Genomic DNA, 18,622 nt, shown 5'->3' with positions numbered 1-18,622 from the left:
TGCAAGTTTCCTTTGCTTTCCTGCCACAGGGCTGCGTTTCGCTGCTCTGTCTGTTTGCTGACTTAGCTAATGCTCTGTAACGTATCTGGCATACATTCACACACATGTGTTTCCGACAGTTCTTGTAAATTGTCTTGTGTATTTGTAGTCTTCCAAATCCTCTCCCAGTGCGTGAGCCATGGTAACCAGATATTTGGCATTATTTGTTCCAAAACTGTTTATTACAAAAGTTTAAAAGAATGTAGCATCTCTCAGCTCATCTGGGGACAGATGCCTCGTGTCTGCTCTGACTGCTCACTGTGCCTTTTCACCCGGAGAGCTGACACCCCTGAGGCATTAGTGGAGCTCTTTGTAGCCAGCATAGGGTCCTGACCTAAGACTTTTGGACACTTTTCCCTGCACTGCACTGTCAGTGTCTGCCCTGAAGAACAAAACAACTGTGTTCATCCGTGTGCTACAGTGACACTTGCTTCCCCTTCAGTCCAGCTTTCTGTGAGACCCTCACCAAACCTCCGTGTCCTGGGAAGAAAGCAGACAGGCAAGTCTAAGGCCCTTTGTCCTTAGGCTATACAGAAGAAAAGGGAAAGCCCAAAACATACTACACACACACACACGCACACACACACACACACACACACACACACACACACACACCCCTCCACTGTGAGAGGAGTTGAATGTATTGTGTTTGCTGACTCTTAATTCAGCAAACATAAGAATCATCCCTGTTTATTCATTCATGAAGGCTGGATGTGAATCCCCAGGGTTCTTGTCCCATTAAGGTCACCAGCATGGGCTCCTCGGTCAAACTGCGGTATGTGCCACAGTCACGGACAGTCTTGGTGGAAGAGGCCTTCTGACTCCTTATAAAATCTGAAGCTTAAAAATGCAGTGCCGTGGGGCTGGAGAGACAGCTAGGGCTTAAACGCCCTCACTGCTCTTACAGATGACCCAGGTTCTGGTTCCAGCACTTTATCAGTTGGCTCACAACCACTTGTAACTCCTCCAGTTCAAAGGCATTCCAGTGTCCTCTTCTGGTCCCCACAGCTCTGGCACACACACAGTACACACCCGTATACAAAAGCACATACATATAAAATTACGTTTTCAAAAAGCACAGCTCTAGGACGTTGGCAGATGTTCCTTCTTTGGGTGGTTGGTTGCATTGTGTGTCCTAGGCTTTCTGTCCGCATTGCCTTCAGTCCCCTGAGGCCACGAGCAGCACCTGCATTTTCTCCTGCCTTCCTTGCCTCCTCCTCCATCCCCAACAGATACACATCTTCGGTGGTCTTGTAAGAGGGTAGGAAGATCTGACTTAGTGTGTCTATCTTCCACACAAAGAGACAGCTTGGTTCTTTTTTTACATTCTGAAAGAAGAGACATCTGTTACTGAAATACGAAACAAGAGTAGACAAGACCGCAGAGGCACCCACCCGCATTTTGTTTTAAGCCAGCTCTTCTGCTCTGTCAGAGAAGCCTCAGGAAAGGAAGACAGTGCAGAATAAGCTGCTCCCCGGCCAGGACTCCACCTAAGACAAGGACAAGTTTTCTCCACTCTTACGCTCTTGTCATCCTCCCTGGAAACACCGGCCTCCACAGCAGGGCGGCACTTGGGAGAGAGGAAGCCTGGTGCTAATCAGCCATCATGACAGGCACTTTGAAAAGTGTAGAAGTAGATTACAGAGAAATGAAAAGCTGCCTTCAGTTACCACGTCCCGGGTAACAACTGCAAAGCTTAGCAGCTTAAACAGCACACATTCAAGATCTTAGGATAGTTGTCTGTGTTTCTGTGGGTCTGAATCTGGGAGTGACAGCCTGGTCCTCCACCTCAGGACAGGCTGAGGTCAGGGTGTGTTGGCTGCAGGGTTTGATTGACTAAACTGCTTCCTAGCTCACGTGGTGTGGGTGGGATCTAGTTTCTGCCAGGTAGTTTGGCAGTGGAGAATTCACTATCTTCTGAAAAGATGCGTCACACTGGGGACATCTGTCGCCTTTATATATTGTGTTAATTTGAATCAAGTCATTACATTCATACGTGGGGGAAGTCTGCACAAGGGCATGAGAACCAAGGCAGGAGTTACTGTGACCTGCCCCAGAATCCTGCCTGCCACATGGGGCAAGCCCTAGGCTGAGATGGATGCTGGGCGGATTTGATAGAAAGCTTCTAGGATGCAGGAAGGATCTCTGAGAGTCAGCAGGTGAGAGGACATAGGATGGGTGTGAGGAGAGGTCAACTCAAGGCAGAAGGCGAACAAAGAGGACAGGCAGTGTTAGCAGTAGGACCTCAGAGATGACAGCCATCAGCACAGCTGCAGGTGCCACGGGCAGTGCACCTTCCACCTGGGGTGAGCATTACAGAGATGTCTCTGAATCACCAGGCCACAGAGTCCTCCTGTTTCATTCACTGCTACATTGGGCTGGAGTTGAGAGTGATATATTTTACCCAGGCCTCAGCACAAGGCTCCAGGGAAGATGAGAAGGGACAAAGGGTGTCAGTATTTGCTGTAGATCTGTGCCAATCAGAACCCTGCTTCTTCTGGAGGGTCTAGGAGACAATATCAATATTGAACCAAGGTACCAATACCAAATCACTGGGACATGAGGGAAAGCTACTTGGCCCCTCATGGAGTCTAGCTTGTCCCAAGGACAGCTAGCTTATGTTTAAAGATAATAAAAAGTCCAACTTGACTCAAGGTCTCAGTCTGTGCCCAGGGTCCAGCTTGACTCAAGGACAACCAGCTGTGTCTAAAAATATTCCACTGCCCAAAAAATATAAATAAATAAATAAATAAAATTAAAACAATATATATTCCACTGCTCCTGAAATGTACTAACCCCTCCCTGTTAGCCTGCTAAATTCTGCTTTTACGAAAAGATATAAAAAAAGCATTTGCTCCTGCTTTTCGAGGTCTGCAGCTTGAAAGATCTGGACAGACCCCAACGTATCGGCTCAATAAAATTCCTGTGTGTATTACATCGACATCAGACTCCGTTTTTCTCTGGGGACTCGGGTATAGACAGAGATCTCTTTAAAGGTCTCAGTCTTAACGTGTTCCCTATACACGCCCAGAGTTGCACAGCAAGACTTCCCTCAATTCTAGGTTTTGTCATAATGGCCCCTCTACAAAGGCCATGTTATAAAGGCAGCCATGGTGTCCCCATGTTAATTACAAAACCTCAATGTGTTTATTATTGCCGACTAAATGTTGATTTTTAAGGCTCAGACTGTAGCAAAGATGTAGTTCCTTAGTAGTGTTAATTCGTTGTGTAGTAATCTCTGTCTTTGTTTTGACAGGAGTGACACTATTTGTGGCTCTTTATGACTATGAAGCACGGACAGAAGATGACCTGAGTTTTCACAAAGGAGAAAAATTTCAAATATTGAACAGCTCGTAAGTTTGGGATCGGGGGGAGGTGAAGCATGCATGCCTTTTGGTTTGGGGGCAAGAAAGGTTCTTATGACAAACACATAATGTGTCTGCAGAGAAGGAAAAGATGCTTACTAAAGTCACTAGCTTACAGCAGTACAACCTGAGTGAATTAGTGACAGAGCACAGTACTACAGGTCACTGTGCTGAAGCAGAGAGCAGAGTGTGCGTGTGTGCGCGTGCGCACATGCATGTATATGTATGTGAGAGAGAGCTGCTGTGTGTGTGAAAGGAGAGTGAGAGCACAAGGGCTACTGTGTGTGTGTGTGTGTTGTGTGTGTCAAGGTCAGAGGAAGCCACCAGGTGTCCTCCTCTGTCACTTGGAGGCAGGTCTCTCCTTGAACCTGGACCTCCTGGGTTTCAGCTTGGCTGGCAGCCAGCGGGCCCCAGCAATCCTCCTGCTTCTACCCCCAACCCCACAGCACTACGGTCACTGTCTTGTGAAAGCATCCCTGGCTTGTGACACGCTGCTGGGATGCAGACTTGTGAGCAAGCACTCCTAGCCCCTGAGCATCAGAGCAGGCAAGCTTAAGGGTAAAGACAGCACTCTTCTCAAGCCCCGCCCACCGTTACTACTTTCAGAGGAAGAGCAACTGTGGGTCAGTTTTCTCTAGATACTAAGACCTCTCTTACATCTGGACAGTGTGCCTGGATGAGGGAAACATGGGAAATCCAGGCTCCCAAGAAGATGGCAGTGTCATGCGGCAGCACCTCAAGTGTGTTGCGGTGCGCACCCGGTCACCGGGAAGGTCGGCCCAGGGCACATCATCAGGGGCTCTGCTCTTGCTCCCCAGTCTAAGTGCTTCTCCTCTGGCTGAATTTCATGGCAGTTGAAGGATTTTAAGCTTGGCTCTCCAGCTCTCTCTAAAAAGACAAACAAAGGGAGGGAGGGAAGAGCTGACACATGCCCTGGAAAGAGGGGGGTGTGTAGCAACTGGGAACTCTTATAACCTGAAGACTCTCTTCCTGGAAAGCCTGTCTTTCCTGGGGATGCCCCTGGCTCTCAGCACTGAGAACACACCAGCTTTCAGCAGCGAACCCCACTACCACTGGAGACACTTGAAACTTCTCAGTGTCATCGTGCGCATCCATCTAACGCCAGGGACATTTGAAATCAGCAGCATAGTCATCACCACAGAGGATTGGGCGTGTTTTGTTTTGTTTTGTTTTTAATTTATTGGCATACATGCAGAAAGTAAGTGCCTCTAACCGTGCCTGATGATGGTTGTTGAGCAGGGTCATTGCTGAACAAGGGTAGTGCCTTGGAAGCTTCACACTTGAAAATGTGAAAGTTGATGAATTTATGTTACACGTATCTTACAGTTTTTCAGAAGTGTAAAATGCACTAGTGTAGTCTCGAACTAAACATGGCCGGTCAGCCAGCACCCAAGTTGAGAGCCCTGCCTCCCCCTCCCTCACTAGAAGCCTCCTGCAGACACTGGATTTTTTTTTTTTTTTAATAGTAAACAGCTGCCACTTACTGAAAGCTCCTTGTGTACTGACCATGTGCTAGGTCACAATTGCTGTCATTTATCCTTCACAACAACTGTCCGAGGTATGTATCAGAGTCGTGATGTGACATCTGAGAGCCGGAGGGCACAGGTTAGGGAGCTACCCAAGCACAGGTCCTGGCAGGTGGCAAAGCCCAGGGTGAGTTGTTAGGGCTCAGAATTCCTGAGACTGGTGTCAGGTGTGACCTCAGAAAAGCCCAGATGCTGCCATCAAAGACAGCTGCAGTATCCAAGTGACAGTAGAGGATTTAAGAAGTTGGCTGGAGAGTCGGAGAAAGCGGAATTTGGCTTTGATCTCTCCCCATTGATGATTACTTATTGTTAGTTTGCTTCCTGGTGGAATGCGGCTGGTCAGTCTTAGAGACTGGACTTTGTACAAACCCGCCCCCCCCCCCCCCCCCAGTTTGTACAATATTCTTTAAATGGCAAGGTCAACTAGAAGTCTAAAACTCTGTGAGCGCTAGGAAGTAAGAAGTAGACGGAAGTAGAGAGACGCAGTTCTGGGCACGTGCACGCTGCGCAGGCAGGCCTCTCTGTCCCGGGTGCAGGGCCTGGCAAAGTCCAGTCCCTGACAGCTTGCTTTGTTACAGGAAGGACCTACAATATCAACAGAATGAGTTGTAGAGAGGTGTTTAAGGGAAGGATGCCATCTATTCCATCTGTATCTTTATTTGAACGCATAGCTTTTTAATGTCTTCAGAGTCCTGTGGTCCTCTCACCCTGTCCTCATAGAAGACAACATTGCAAAGGAGCTTTTCCTCTAAGAGCGGAATTCTTTTTCGTCCCACATGCCACTTAAGTGCCCTTTTTCAAGGTTATGGAAAAGAAAAGTAAGGTCTGTACAGCAAAACCATATCCCGGCGTCACAGCTAATAACAGGGAAGGGAAACCAGTGGAGGAAACAAAGGAACAACACAGAGCAGATGGCACGGAGCCCTTCCCCACCTCCCCCACCGCCCTCTGCCTGGCTCTCAGCACTGACAGGAGAAGGATGGGGCCCTGTTCTCCCTGGGACAGCTGCCGCCCCTCCTCCCTCCCGTGTGTCCCCCTCCTGGCCACCCCTCCCATCAAGGGGCGCTCATCCACCATAGCGTGTACAGGGACAGATGTGCTCAGACGGGCCCCTCCCCATGCAGACAGAGTTGAGGGGGTCCTCAGTGACCTGTTAGTAGTACTCAGTGTAGTGTACCAGGACTTCAGCAGGCCTGAGCTCACGCTGCTCTGTATTCAAGTTCACCTGTTTTATCCCCTATTTTCACACTTCGTAACTAGTGATTTAACCGTCTTGAAATACCATGCCCTTTAAATGCAACCAATATTTTACACAGGTAGAAGCATGGGATTGCCTAGGACCCACTGAAAATTCTTTTCTGTCATAATCAAGAAAAAAAAATTTTGTTTTGTTTTTTAAGACAGGGTTTCTCTGGATAGCCCTGGCTGTCCTGGAATACACTGTGTAGACCAGGCTGGCCTCAGACTCAGAGGTCCTCCTGCCTCTGCCTCCTTACGTGCTGGGATTAAAGGTGTGGGCCATGATGCCAGGCTAGGAAAAAAAAATTTTTTTTTTATTATCCAATTATGTGATAAAAGTTGTTACAGAGAGTCTGTCTCAGAGTAAGAAGTACGATTGCCAAATGCAAGAAGAATCCAGCGCTCCTTGCCTGGACAGGTCAAGGCTGGCTGCTCTTGGCAAGGCCTCTTCCTGCCTCCATCTGTCTCCAAGGTGTCTGGCCTCCCAGCACCTGGAGCCACAGCTCTGTGAGGGGATTTAGAGACAGAAATGGAGGAACAGGGGCCTGTAATAAAAGCCAAGAAGCCGTTCTCAACCAGTGCCAGGGGTTCAGCCATCAGCTTGATTCAGAGCGGTATGACAGTAACTCGCCAAGGGTGGCTTAGTAAGAAAGCTGAACTGTGAAAAGAGGTTAAGAAGTGCAGCTTTATAGACTGGGGAGACAGCTCAGCAGGTCGGGCCTGGGAGAAGAGTCCAGTTCCCAGCAGGGACGGCCCGGGAACCTAGTCCAGTATTCTGTGTCCATGCAGAAAGCCCAGTGCAGCAGCACTACTTGTAACCAGTACTGGGCAAGCAGAGACACACAGGAGGGTTCGCTGGTCAGCCAGGTCCACTAAGTCAGCTGGCGTCAGGGTCAGTGAGAAACTCTGCCTTGAAAATAAGGTGGAGGGCATCTGAGAAAGACACCCATTTCGACCTCTGGCCTCTGCAGACATGCACACACACTGGCATGGATATATGAACACTACGTGTCACACCTCACACCACACACACTCTCACATCTTACATACCACACATACCAAACACACACACCAAACACACACCAAACACACACATTACACACCACATCACACCCACATACCGCACCACATGTACTAACCCACACATACCAAACATATACACACACAGGCATGGATATATGAACAGTGTGCATAATACCTCACACCACACACACCAAACACACACATACATACCACACCAAACACACATACCAAACACACACACACCCCACCAAACACACACACATTATACCACACACACACACACCACATCAAACACACACATTACACACCATACACACCACACACACACACACACACACACATACCATATACCACACCAAACACACACACATCACACCACACACGCACACACAAATGCTGATTAACTACAGTAGTTCAAGTCAAGAGTGAAAGAGGCATCCTAGAGTTCCCACTCCAAACCATCGTGGGCAGGTGTAAATAGGTGAATTGCTGCTGCTAGTGTATTAAACAGTCTTTATTCGTCTCTTTGACTAACAACTTCTAATAGATATTTGAGTCTTCTCCATTCCGAGAGTAAAATGTGAGAAAAATGCCACAAGATGTGACATCAACCTCATAATGCATTGAGTCTTTGTCTTTTGTGTGTCACTCATACAAGAAAAAACCATAACCCAGCCTGGCCCAGAAACCAAAGTCCAAGGCAGTGGTGTCTTTCTTGAGAGTAACTATAAGCTTGCAATGGTATTAATGGCTGACTGCTAAACCTAATGTCTAATGTGTGACAGACTGTTTAGACGCCTATATCAAGACAAGACAGTACTAACTTAAATAGGAAATGGCCTCATTGGTGCCGAAGCACCTGAGTAAGACTGAGCTTGTCCCAGTTTGCAGCAAGATATATGGCCCCAACCCCCCCACCCCCACCCCCACCCCCACATTCTCACAGCACCTGAAATCGATGCTAGCCTTTCTTTTCTTTAATTCAATTGGAACTAACTTGATGTAGGTTAGCACGCATTAAAAAGAAGCCTGTGGTGGGAGCACATCCTTTTGGAGCATTTCCCAGCTTGGGAGACAGATTGCAGTGAGGAGTCAGTGGGTGATTTTTTTTTTTTTTTTTTTAAGTGATGAAATGTCTCCATCTAGTGGAATTTCAGAGCAGTAAGCATTGTCACCAGCATTTCCAAAGCCTTTTTTTTTTTTTTTTTTTTTAAACACACATGGTGGTTAGCATACTTCCACATGCACTTTAGATGCTAGACTTACAACTTCATCCATTTGTGTGGGCTGCGGTGCTGGGGATGAGATGCAGCGCCTTGTGCACAGTGGGTGAGCACTGCCACAGAGCACCGCAAGTCCCAAGTCATGGCTGTACTTACTGCAAGGGAGAGAGACCTATGTACAGATTGTAGCTGGGATAAATTTCAGTGTACTTGGTAAGCGCCATGGTTCTGACATGCTTTGGGTACTTTTATCTATGTAAATTCTTTGGTATGTATAAATGTTTCACATAAGAATGTCGATATAACATGGCTATTAAAGGGTTTTCTGGGTAAGAAAACTGTAGTAGCCCCCTCATGGTTGATCTCTTTGTTTAGTAGGGCTAAAAAGGAAAGATGCTAAGGAGTAAGTTTGTGAGCTTGCTGTCTCTCTTTGTAGCCCTGGCTGGCCTGGAACCCACTGTGTAGACCAGGCTGCCTTCCAACTCAGAGAATCACCTGCCTCTTGCTTTCCCAGCGCTGGGACTAAATGTGTGCTCCACCACACCTAGCCAAGGAGTAAGTTTTGTAGAACTAGAGAGGTGCCTCAGGAGTTAAAAGCACATGCTGTTCTTCCAGGAGACCCCAGTTTGATTTCCAGCACCCACATCAGGTAGGTCACACAACCATCTCCAGGAGATTAGAGGCCTCTGGGATCCAAGGGCACCTCCACTCATGTGCTTATAACCACATAAAAAGACATACATGCCTACACATTGTGAAGTTTTTAAAAGATAATTAAAAAAAAAAAACCACTTATTAGCACTGTCTCTGTGTGTGTGTGTGTGTGTGTGTGTGTGAGAGAGAGAGAGAGAGAACGAGAACTATTTTGTCATTGATCTCATAGCCACACCCACTTGGATGAGTCACCATTTTATTCTGTGACTTTCTAAAACCTCACCTGATGTCACTGCTCCTTGGTACGCTAGCTCAGCAGGAGGCCGCGGTCTCTGCCTAATGTAGTCAGACAAGGGAGGGACTTTGCCCAGCCCAAAGCCAGTACCTTTTTCTTCCTGACTTCGAGCAGCAGCAGCACAGCCAAAAGGTGATTTTTAGTTAAAGGACTGAGGTTTCTCTTGAATCCTCCAAGGACAAAAAGGGGAAGAAAAGGAGGTACTGGTCTGAAATGGTCAGAGGCTGAGGGGCAGCCCTGTCCTCCCCTGCCCTCACACTCCTGACCTCACTGGTGGAGAAACAGTCAGCTCAAGTCACAGCTGAACTCCTAACGTGACCTTTGACCCTCCCATTGTTAGCGGAAGGGAGCTCGCACTCCATCTTTGATCTTTGTTGTACAAAACCCTGCGTGAACCCAAGCTTATGGATAGCTGTTTTATGTACAATGACTTTAAACTGAGTGCTTAAAATGCTGCCCCTCGCCCCTTCACACTCTGAGAACTTGGCTGCCCTCTGCATTCTCCTGCCTCTGCTGTCCAGCGACACACCCACCCACCCTTCCGTCAGATTCAGACAGCTAAAGCTGTGTTGGCTAGAGTAATCTCCAACTGACGGTGTCTGAGGACAGCCTGCCGGGTGGTGTTCTTCATTAGTGTCCCTGCCGAAGGCCGTGCCTCCCCACCGTGTTAACAGCAAGCAAGATGGGTGCACTAAGCAGGCATCCATCCCTCACTGGGCCTCCTAAGTGGCTTGCCTACCCCATACAATCCTGAGTTTTCCCAAAGTAAGCTGAGGCTGGTGTGTACAACTTCACCTTCTATCCAGAAAAATGCTTCTCCTCCCTGGGGCCCTACATGAGAAAGTTGGTTTGTTTTAGGATCTCTTGATGATGGCCTTGACCTTGGGCTTCTTTGTTTGGGAGTTTTGTTGTTGTTTTGCCATCCCCCCCCCCCTTCCTCCTGCCCAAGACAGAGTTTATCTGTGTAGCCTTGACTGTCTTGGACTTACTCTATAGACCAGGCTGGCCGTGAACTCTAGAGAGATCCACCTGCCTCTGCCTCCCTGGGTGCTGGGATTACAGGTGTGTGCCACCATGCCCAGCTACAAAGATTTATTTATTTTATGTATGAGTGCTCTTATCTGCGTGTCCACCTGCAGGCCAGAAGAGGGCATCAGATTACATTAAGAGATGGTTGTGAGCCACCATGCCGTTACTGGGACTTGAACTCAGGACCTCTGGAAGAGCAGACAGTGCTCTTAACCACTGAGGCATCTCTCCAGCCCCTGACCTTGGACTTCTAATCCTAGTGCCTCGAACCACTGCTGGTAGAGGCAGTGGTGGCTCTATCACTGGTAGCTTACATGGTGCCTGTTAGAAGGCAAGAGGCAGCAGTGCTGGCTTCAACTCACGGTGGCTTGAGTTGTAAACCAGTTGGCCTTCTTAGGGCCTATGTCAAAAGTTTGCAGAAGGGGAACAAGCCTGCAGAAAATTGCATGGCAAAGGATGAAGTAACGAGGACTAATTGCTGCATAGAACCTGCTGCAGAATGCTGAATTGATGGCGACATTTCTGTCTGTGCTCCTTTTCCTCTGCAGGGAAGGAGACTGGTGGGAGGCCCGCTCCTTGACGACGGGGGAAACAGGTTACATTCCCAGCAATTACGTGGCTCCGGTGGACTCCATCCAGGCGGAAGAGTATGTTGTTGCTGTAGCTGTTGCTGTTGTTGTTTCTAACTGCTTGCTTTTAAGTGTTAATTGTCACAATAAAATGCCAGTGACATGGCACAGGAGAGCGAAGAAATTTACCAGTGATTAAAGGTAGAGAGAGACTGTAACACTGCCGTGTTGCTCTGATTTCTGTCAGGCCTATGGAACACAGTATTATTAACTTCATATTTTCCTTTAAGCCTGTCTGTTTTCTCATTTCGGAGCTTTATATGAGTACCCTAAATAAAAACCCAATAACCCACTCTAGATTAAAAACTAACGTGATGAAACTCCAGCTGCAGCACATCTTATTGAGAGCCCATGGCGTGCCTGCAGCCGGCTCCCTGAGCACTGAGGAGGCAAATAATTATTAAAGATTAAGTCAGGAGTCCTCTCTTTGATAATCAGAAATACTGAGAGTTCTGAACAGACGGACCCTCTGGGTGGAGGTACCAGTATTTCACATGGGGCATGTCCCACGGCATGGGAAGTCCTGCAGCTGTGGGCCTCAAGTCATACTCTCTGTGGACTGAGGGCTCGGTTGTTTCTGTGGCTGACAGACGCTGACTAGCAGTTACGTGGTCCCACTTGTGCCACTGAAGGTGGTTTAGGAAAGTGCTAGAAGCTTCAGGACTCTCAAAGGATGATTGACTGATAGAGACTTGTAGGGGCTCTCAAGGTGATGTCCCACGCTCAGGAACTTGGCCTTCGCCTCAGCCCTGGGGACTTGTCTGTCAACGAAAAGGGAGAGGAGAAAGTCAGTTGCACAGACCCTGCAGCTCTCACACTTAATTCCACTGTGGATGTGTGGAGGCACAGCAAGGAGGGTTAGAGGCTTCACCCTAGCCAGATCCCCTATCAGCTCCGTCACTCCTCTTTAATTCTCTTGTAGTTCCTCCACTAAGGAGATCCGCCAGTGCTTCTCCAGCACGCAGTGGTTTTCAGCTCCTTTTCCCTCCTTATTAATGTGTTTCACTACCAGTAAACACATGTCTCTGTGCTGAATCTTTTGGACAGATTTCTAAATGTCTTCTGTGTCTTTAGAATTTAAAAACTTAATACAAAGTAATATTACTTTGATTTGACTGAGTATCCATTGGCTGCATATTTAAGTCATTTATTTTTTATACTTTTTAAAATTAATTCATTCATATTACATCTCAATTGTTATCCCATCCCTTGTATCCTCCCATTCCTCCCTCCTTCCCATTTTCCCCTTACTCCCCTCCCCTATGACTGTGACTGAGGGGGACCTCCTCCCCCTGTATATGATCATAGGGTATCTATCAAGTCTCTTCTTGGTAGCCTGTTAAGTCATATTTATAATGATAAGGTTTTTTAATATTTTGGGGTTTTAGAAAATAGAGTAGTATTTTTTTAAAGCCTATGGTTTTTACATTTGCAATTAATTAGTGTTATGTTAAAGTACTACTTGGTCAGGTATAATCCATTGGTCTACAAGCTCCCTTTTGCTCAGCATTTTAATTGAATTACTGACACAAACCAAGAAAGGCATACTTCACAGATAATTGGTGTTGTATCCTTTACAGCAGTGAAAGCTAGCCCAGGATTGCAGAGAATTTTGGTGCTTCTCAAGCCACTGAAGAGCTAAGATGGTGGGACTTGTCTTCAGTGAAATTCTTTCACTCAAAGAAAGATCTGATGGGGAGAGGTGCTTAGTAGCCACATTCAGGAGTGGCGAATTGAAAAGTCCTTCTTCAAACCAGTTGCTTTCATAGCCAAATACCCTAAAAGTTGCTCCTGCATGCAGATTCTAGTGGAATGTTCCAGAACTCTCCCTTGGGCTCTTGGCACACTTAACCACTCACACACAGCTCAGTGCTGAAATGTGAGCCAACTGTCAGGCCTCGGTTAGAGCCCAGCAGTGCAGGTGAGGAGACAAAAGACACATAACGATCCTGAGGTGGCCTGTGAGGTTTCCTACCGTGGCACAAAAGTGCCATTGCTTTGTTGCAAGGGAACATTAAAATGCCTGCACCACCGACTCTTTTCCACAGACATGCCCATTAACTGTGCACCGATCTCAGATGTGCACTAAACCATCCCTACAGCTGTGTCAAAGAGAAGCCCTGCTGCAGATCCCAGCCAGGTGCTTGGCAAATGCTTTTCGATAATTTGACTCCTCACACCTGCTGGAAGGGAAGAGACAATCAAACCAGGCTTGCAAGGGCAACAGTCAGCTCCAAGCAGGGGCAGAGCTGACTTCCGTTGTTCAGAATTCCTGTAGGTAGAGGTTGCGTAGAAACATACTGCATCTCCCTTCTTTTTCCCTCCCTGGTGGATCCCCCTTTTGAAATGTAATGCTTGATTGGTGATCTTTCTATATACGAGGGCTGCGTCTTGGTATTTCCCAGGCGTTGCAAGTATGCTCAGAAGCCGAGGGTCTTACAGTTGAGCCGTGGCAGCATCTTCTGCAGCTGGCATCTCCAACAAGGCGGCAGATTTCTTTTCCTCTGCATGCAGGTGGCACTTGTCACACACACAAATTCCTGTCGTCCTAGAGGGAAGGAAAACAACCCTCAATTCAAGCTTGGTTCACTTATTTATCTTTTTAGGATGAAAGAGGTAGAGAGAGGGTAGAATCAGGAGTAGATTGGAAACTAACTCCATGAAGCCAGGGAGAAAAACAGTTGGCAGTGTGGGCGCCATTAAGGGCAAAGGGCTATGTGGAGGAAAAGCTATGTGGCTCATGTTACAGGTGACTTTTTTTTTTTCCTTGCCTGCATCACCCTCTAAGGTGGTACTTTGGAAAACTTGGCCGCAAAGATGCTGAGAGACAGCTTCTGTCCTTTGGAAACCCAAGAGGTACCTTTCTTATCCGCGAGAGCGAAACCACCAAAGGTAAGCTAGGGAGGGGATCAAACCCGTGGGTTCTAATCTGAGGGCTGGTCTTTGGCATTGGAGGCCTTACCAGGGACAGCCCCGCAGGGCATGATGCAGTCCTGCAGACGGGAGGGTTGGGAGGCAAGGGATGGTGGGGGAAGAGATGGTTGAGGGGCAGGAGGCAGGGGACACAGATAATAGAGGAATAGACAGTAGCCACAAAAGAAATGGAAGTTTGCCCTCTAGAAGGATGCTCCTAGGCTCTGCTTGCCCCCTCTGCCCCCACCATGCCTTGCCTCCCAGCCCTCCACCATTCGTGCCTCCCAGGTAACCCATGGCAAGCTCACCTGGAGTCTGCTCTTCATCTTTCCTGGTGGGATTCAGTCTGTGCTGTCTTAGACAACATAAAACTGAACAGAAAGTTTTAGAAACATCATGAAACTTTTCCTTCCAAGAGCAAAGTGATACTATAGCTAACATCTTCTGATACTGGCAGGACAGCAAGAGCCTGTTGTCCTGTTACTGAGTGGAGATGACGGGTGGTGTCCTCCCCTCCCCCTCCGCGCGCACGTGTGTGTGTGTGTGTGTGTGTGTGTGTGTGTGTGTGTGTGTGTGTACGTACGTACGTACGTACATGAATGCATGTGTGTCTCTTTAAAAATTATAAATCAGAATAGCCAAATAAACGAGGCCTACGAAGCAGACTGGCACTCAGTGATGAGCAGCACTGCTCACACTTCCCGTGTTCCCCAGGTGCCTACTCACTTTCCATCCGTGACTGGGATGATATGAAAGGAGATCATGTCAAACATTATAAAATTCGCAAACTTGACAACGGTGGCTACTACATCACGACCCGGGCCCAGTTTGAAACACTGCAGCAGCTTGTACAGCATTACTCAGGTAACCTCAATTCTAACCACCCTCACCGTTTGGACATTGAAAAGAGTGGGTGGGTACAGAACTGGGAAGGGAAGGGGGGAGGGGGGATGTAGCAAATACTACATAAAAGTCACTAGGCGAAACTGTCCCTGTGCCCGCCCCTGACACACTTGAGTTGGTGGCCCTGTTCCTGTTCTACCGCAGATACTGCTACTTGCCTCTTGTTTTTTTCAGAAGTTCCCCTCCCCCCCCAAGTAGAAGGCAGTAGCTTAAATCTTGAAACTTGCATTTGTATTGTTATTTTCATAAGAAGAACCCTTGCAAGCTCTTTTCCTGTTGCCTTCCTCGCGACGTGCAGAACCGTGATGGGAAAGGAAGAAAGACGTTGTCCCTGGGCAGCTCACATGGGGCCCCTTGAGAACCTCACTGACACTGCACTGCAGTGGGGCTGCACTCTCATGGTCATTTATCCGCAGAAGTAAATCTGCATTTTTGTTTCCCAAGTGCTGCTTCATACACGGCCTTCCCCGTCCGCAGCCACGGTTCTCCATGGCTCTCTATTTCTACTGCCTCTGTTGTGTTGACCTCCTTTTTTTCTTTTTTGAGATGGGAGTCTCACCATCTAGGCCTTCTGGCCTCAAACTCACAGATCCACCTACCTCTGCCTCCTGATTGCTGAGACTTAAGGTGTGCACCACCACACCCAGCTATTGTGATGACTTTAAACAAAGACTAGATACTGTCTTCATGTCAAGTGATACCAATTTTTTGTTATTGTTGTCCTTGGCAATTTAACTATTGGATATATGTGTACTCATGTGCGTTTTATTTAAATCTGTCACTTTATGTGCAGTTGTTTGAACTTGTGACGCTTGCTTTCCTTGGCTAACAAGTGAGTCTTGCTATACCATGCATGTGTACATGACTGCTCTATTTTGTTTTGTTTTCCAGCTAAGGTCTCACTTGTAGCCCTAGGTATCCCAGCATTCTCTAGGGAACCCAAAGTGACCTTCTAGAGTTCCAGCAGTCCCCCTATGTCAGCCCCCTGAATGCTGGGGCTACGGATCACAGCAACCACACCCAGCTTTTTTACCTCACCATTGAAAAATATTTGTGCTATTCTTACCACACAGAAAGAATAGTAGTCTTTTAACAATAGCAGCAAGAATGCCCATGTATTGATTCTGGCTGCTGATGAACAATTGAAAAAATTAACAATAGCCCAAGTGGCCAGTGATTTGGGGCGTTAGCTCTCGCTCTGTGTGGATTCAAATGAAATATGGAGAGAAACGGAGCAGAAAAATCTCCGTGAGCTTCAGTGGTGTACACAAAACGCCTGTATGTTATAAGGGTTTTTCAAATGCTGAACTATATTTCATTACAGGCAAACATCAGCAGGGTCCCCAGGGTTTGCATCATTTGAAAATAGTGTGCTGGAAAGGGCGCCTTAATAACATCATAAAGCTGAGAGAGAGAGCGGATATGAAGAGCAATAGACGTTTTTTAATCTCAGAGGGAAAAAAAAATCCATCTTGAGTTAGATTTGTTTTTATATTGGCTTTTTCTCTCCCCTCTTTCTGTCTTGCACATAGAAGGCCTTTGAAATACTGACACATAAATGATTTCCTGCCTAAAACATCTCAGAACCAGATTCCACCAGTAAAAAAAAAAAGAGCTAACCAGTTTGTGCTTTGGATCTGAGGGACTTCCAGGGATGTGGGATGACTTTGCCCACAGCTCTGTGTGGCTTCCATCCTTCCCTGTTCACTCTGTGGGCATCTGGCCCATCTCCCCTGACTCTCAAAGGTATATTCTTTTCAAAAAGGAAGGTGGGGGGAGGGGAGACCAACGTCCCTGTAACCTGAACAATAGCTGCTGTTTCCCTAGCCGAATTTCTGTGAATGCTCTTAATTACCATTCTTTCTTTGAATCCAGACTCCTAAATTATACATAGGAAGCTGTTTAAAAGGTTGTATTTTTGTCTTTGTTTTTTGCTGGAAATCTGCAAAGAAGCCATGCAAGCACATGGGAAGGGTAGAATAGAGTCAGGAGGACAAAGCAGTCACTAAAGAAAGCGCCACATCCTATCCCCCTGCCAGGTGTACTCAGGGTCCTGCGGATAGCCCCTACACTACAGTCACACTTTAAATGTGTGTACCAGAGTCTCTCGATCCCTACACCACCTAGGTAGCATGTATGTACCTTTTGAAATGAGTAAGGGCATTTTCAGAGTTCGAGACAGTGAATACTAGTTCATTAAAGTAAAGTACACAGAAGCCAAAGCAGACTAGCCTGTGTTCATTGAGCATACCTGGGGTGGGGGTGGGCCCCGGAGTCCACATCTGAAATGTCCGCGTCCACCTCCAGCCAATGTGTTTGCTTGTGTTGTGTGGCGCTGACTGACGCCGCGCTTCCCACCTGTGCGCGTTGTCCTCACGTGTTCTGCTCTTCTCTCCCTCACCGCTGCCCTGCACCTTCAGAGAGAGCCGCAGGTCTCTGCTGCCGCCTAGTAGTTCCCTGTCACAAAGGGATGCCAAGGCTTACCGATCTGTCTGTCAAAACCAAAGATGTCTGGGAAATCCCTCGAGAATCCCTGCAGTTGATCAAGAGACTGGGAAATGGGCAGTTTGGGGAAGTATGGATGGGTATGCTAAGACTCAATTACTCTTTCTTTAGCGTCCCCGTTTGGGAAATCCCAAACATCAAAGATGGAAGGTGAAAATAAAGTGTTAGGTTTTTTGTTTGCTTGTTTGTTTTGTTTTGTTTTATGACTAGGAAAACAGACAAGTCCGAATTACTCAATTTTTATCTTTTAAAATTTGAAATTTCTTGAAAAGAGCTAGAAATGAGTGAGAGCGGCCAATGGCTCTGGCTCCAACCTTTCCTTGTCAGCTGCAGATAATTGCCAAGTGTTGCCCTCAGGGCAGGTCACCTTCCATCTTTCCTAGTGCATGCATGATTATGGATTGTAAGGACTGTTTTCTTTATTAATTCCCTCTCCTGTAGAGAAAGCTGATGGTTTGTGTTTTAACTTAACTGTGGTTTCATCAAGTTGTGCCCCACAAACTTCCGGATTGGCTAAAGATGCTTGGGAAGTTGCACGTGACTCGTTGTTTCTGGAGAAGAAGCTGGGGCAAGGGTGTTTCGCTGAAGTGTGGCTTGGTAAGGCAGAGGGCACATCCCGGCTTGGCTGCGTCTCGAAGCCCATGAAAAGGACAGTTTTGAACAGAAATGCATGTTGTTGCCATCGGGACAAAAGCCCTTACTTAGCCTGTGTAACTAGGCGGGCTTGAGCCTTCCAGGTTTGCAGAACCCGGTGGCACCTTGCTGTGTTCATCTGTCCTGTTTCGTGTGGCTCTTTAAGCACCCGCACAACAGGAAGCCAGCCCGCGCACACGCACGCACGGAGTGTGGTGCTTCCTGTGAGATGGGACGGTAAGAGGCTGTGTGAGGGCTGCTGTGGGCAAGCTCTCGGTCCTCCTGCGCACCGAGCTTGGGTCTCAGCCCTGGCTGGATGGTAAAGCATCAATACGGGCCCTGTTCAACCCCTGAGCCCCATCTGTAAAATTGATGTAGCAGCTGTTTTGAGGGTTCTATCAGACGTGTTTAAAATCCATTGAAGATCTCAGATCCGCACACACATTTCCTCATTTGGTTATTAATAATGCCAGCTGTGCTAGGCCCTTGAAGTAACCCCCTGGGTCAGTTGCAACTTTGCTTACTGACAATGCATACATAAACTTAGACCCTTTCCAAAAATGTCTGTCCACAAAAGGATAACAAAGTGTATTGGAGTCACCCTTCCTTAGAGTCTAAAAGGATA

At 47.4% G+C, this 18,622-nt stretch overlaps 1 protein-coding gene across 5 annotated transcripts in view; it reads left to right on the top strand.

The window, feature by feature from the left end:
• The window catches only part of Fyn (FYN proto-oncogene, Src family tyrosine kinase), a 192,833-nt gene that overhangs the window by 143,566 nt on the left and 30,645 nt on the right, over positions 1-18,622 (top strand). For 4 of the 5 annotated variants that reach the window (XM_051164531.1, XM_051164530.1, XM_051164532.1 and 1 more), the window contains 5 exons: positions 3,296-3,392; positions 10,963-11,061; positions 13,832-13,935; positions 14,671-14,820; positions 17,280-17,444. In XM_051164531.1, the coding sequence (XP_051020488.1) occupies positions 3,296-3,392; positions 10,963-11,061; positions 13,832-13,935; positions 14,671-14,820; positions 17,280-17,444 (615 nt within the window). Of the gene's footprint in view, positions 1-3,295; positions 3,393-10,962; positions 11,062-13,831; positions 13,936-14,670; positions 14,821-17,279; positions 17,445-17,805; positions 17,962-18,622 lie in introns of all 5 variants that reach the window. The other variant, XM_051164535.1, reaches the window with a different exon arrangement.

The sequence above is a fragment of the Acomys russatus genome, chromosome 21 (assembly GCF_903995435.1).
Source record: "Acomys russatus chromosome 21, mAcoRus1.1, whole genome shotgun sequence".
Classification (NCBI taxonomy): Eukaryota; Metazoa; Chordata; class Mammalia; order Rodentia; family Muridae; genus Acomys; species Acomys russatus.
Note: the sequence above shows the minus strand (reverse complement) of the source record. Positions and strands in the feature narration are given on the sequence as shown.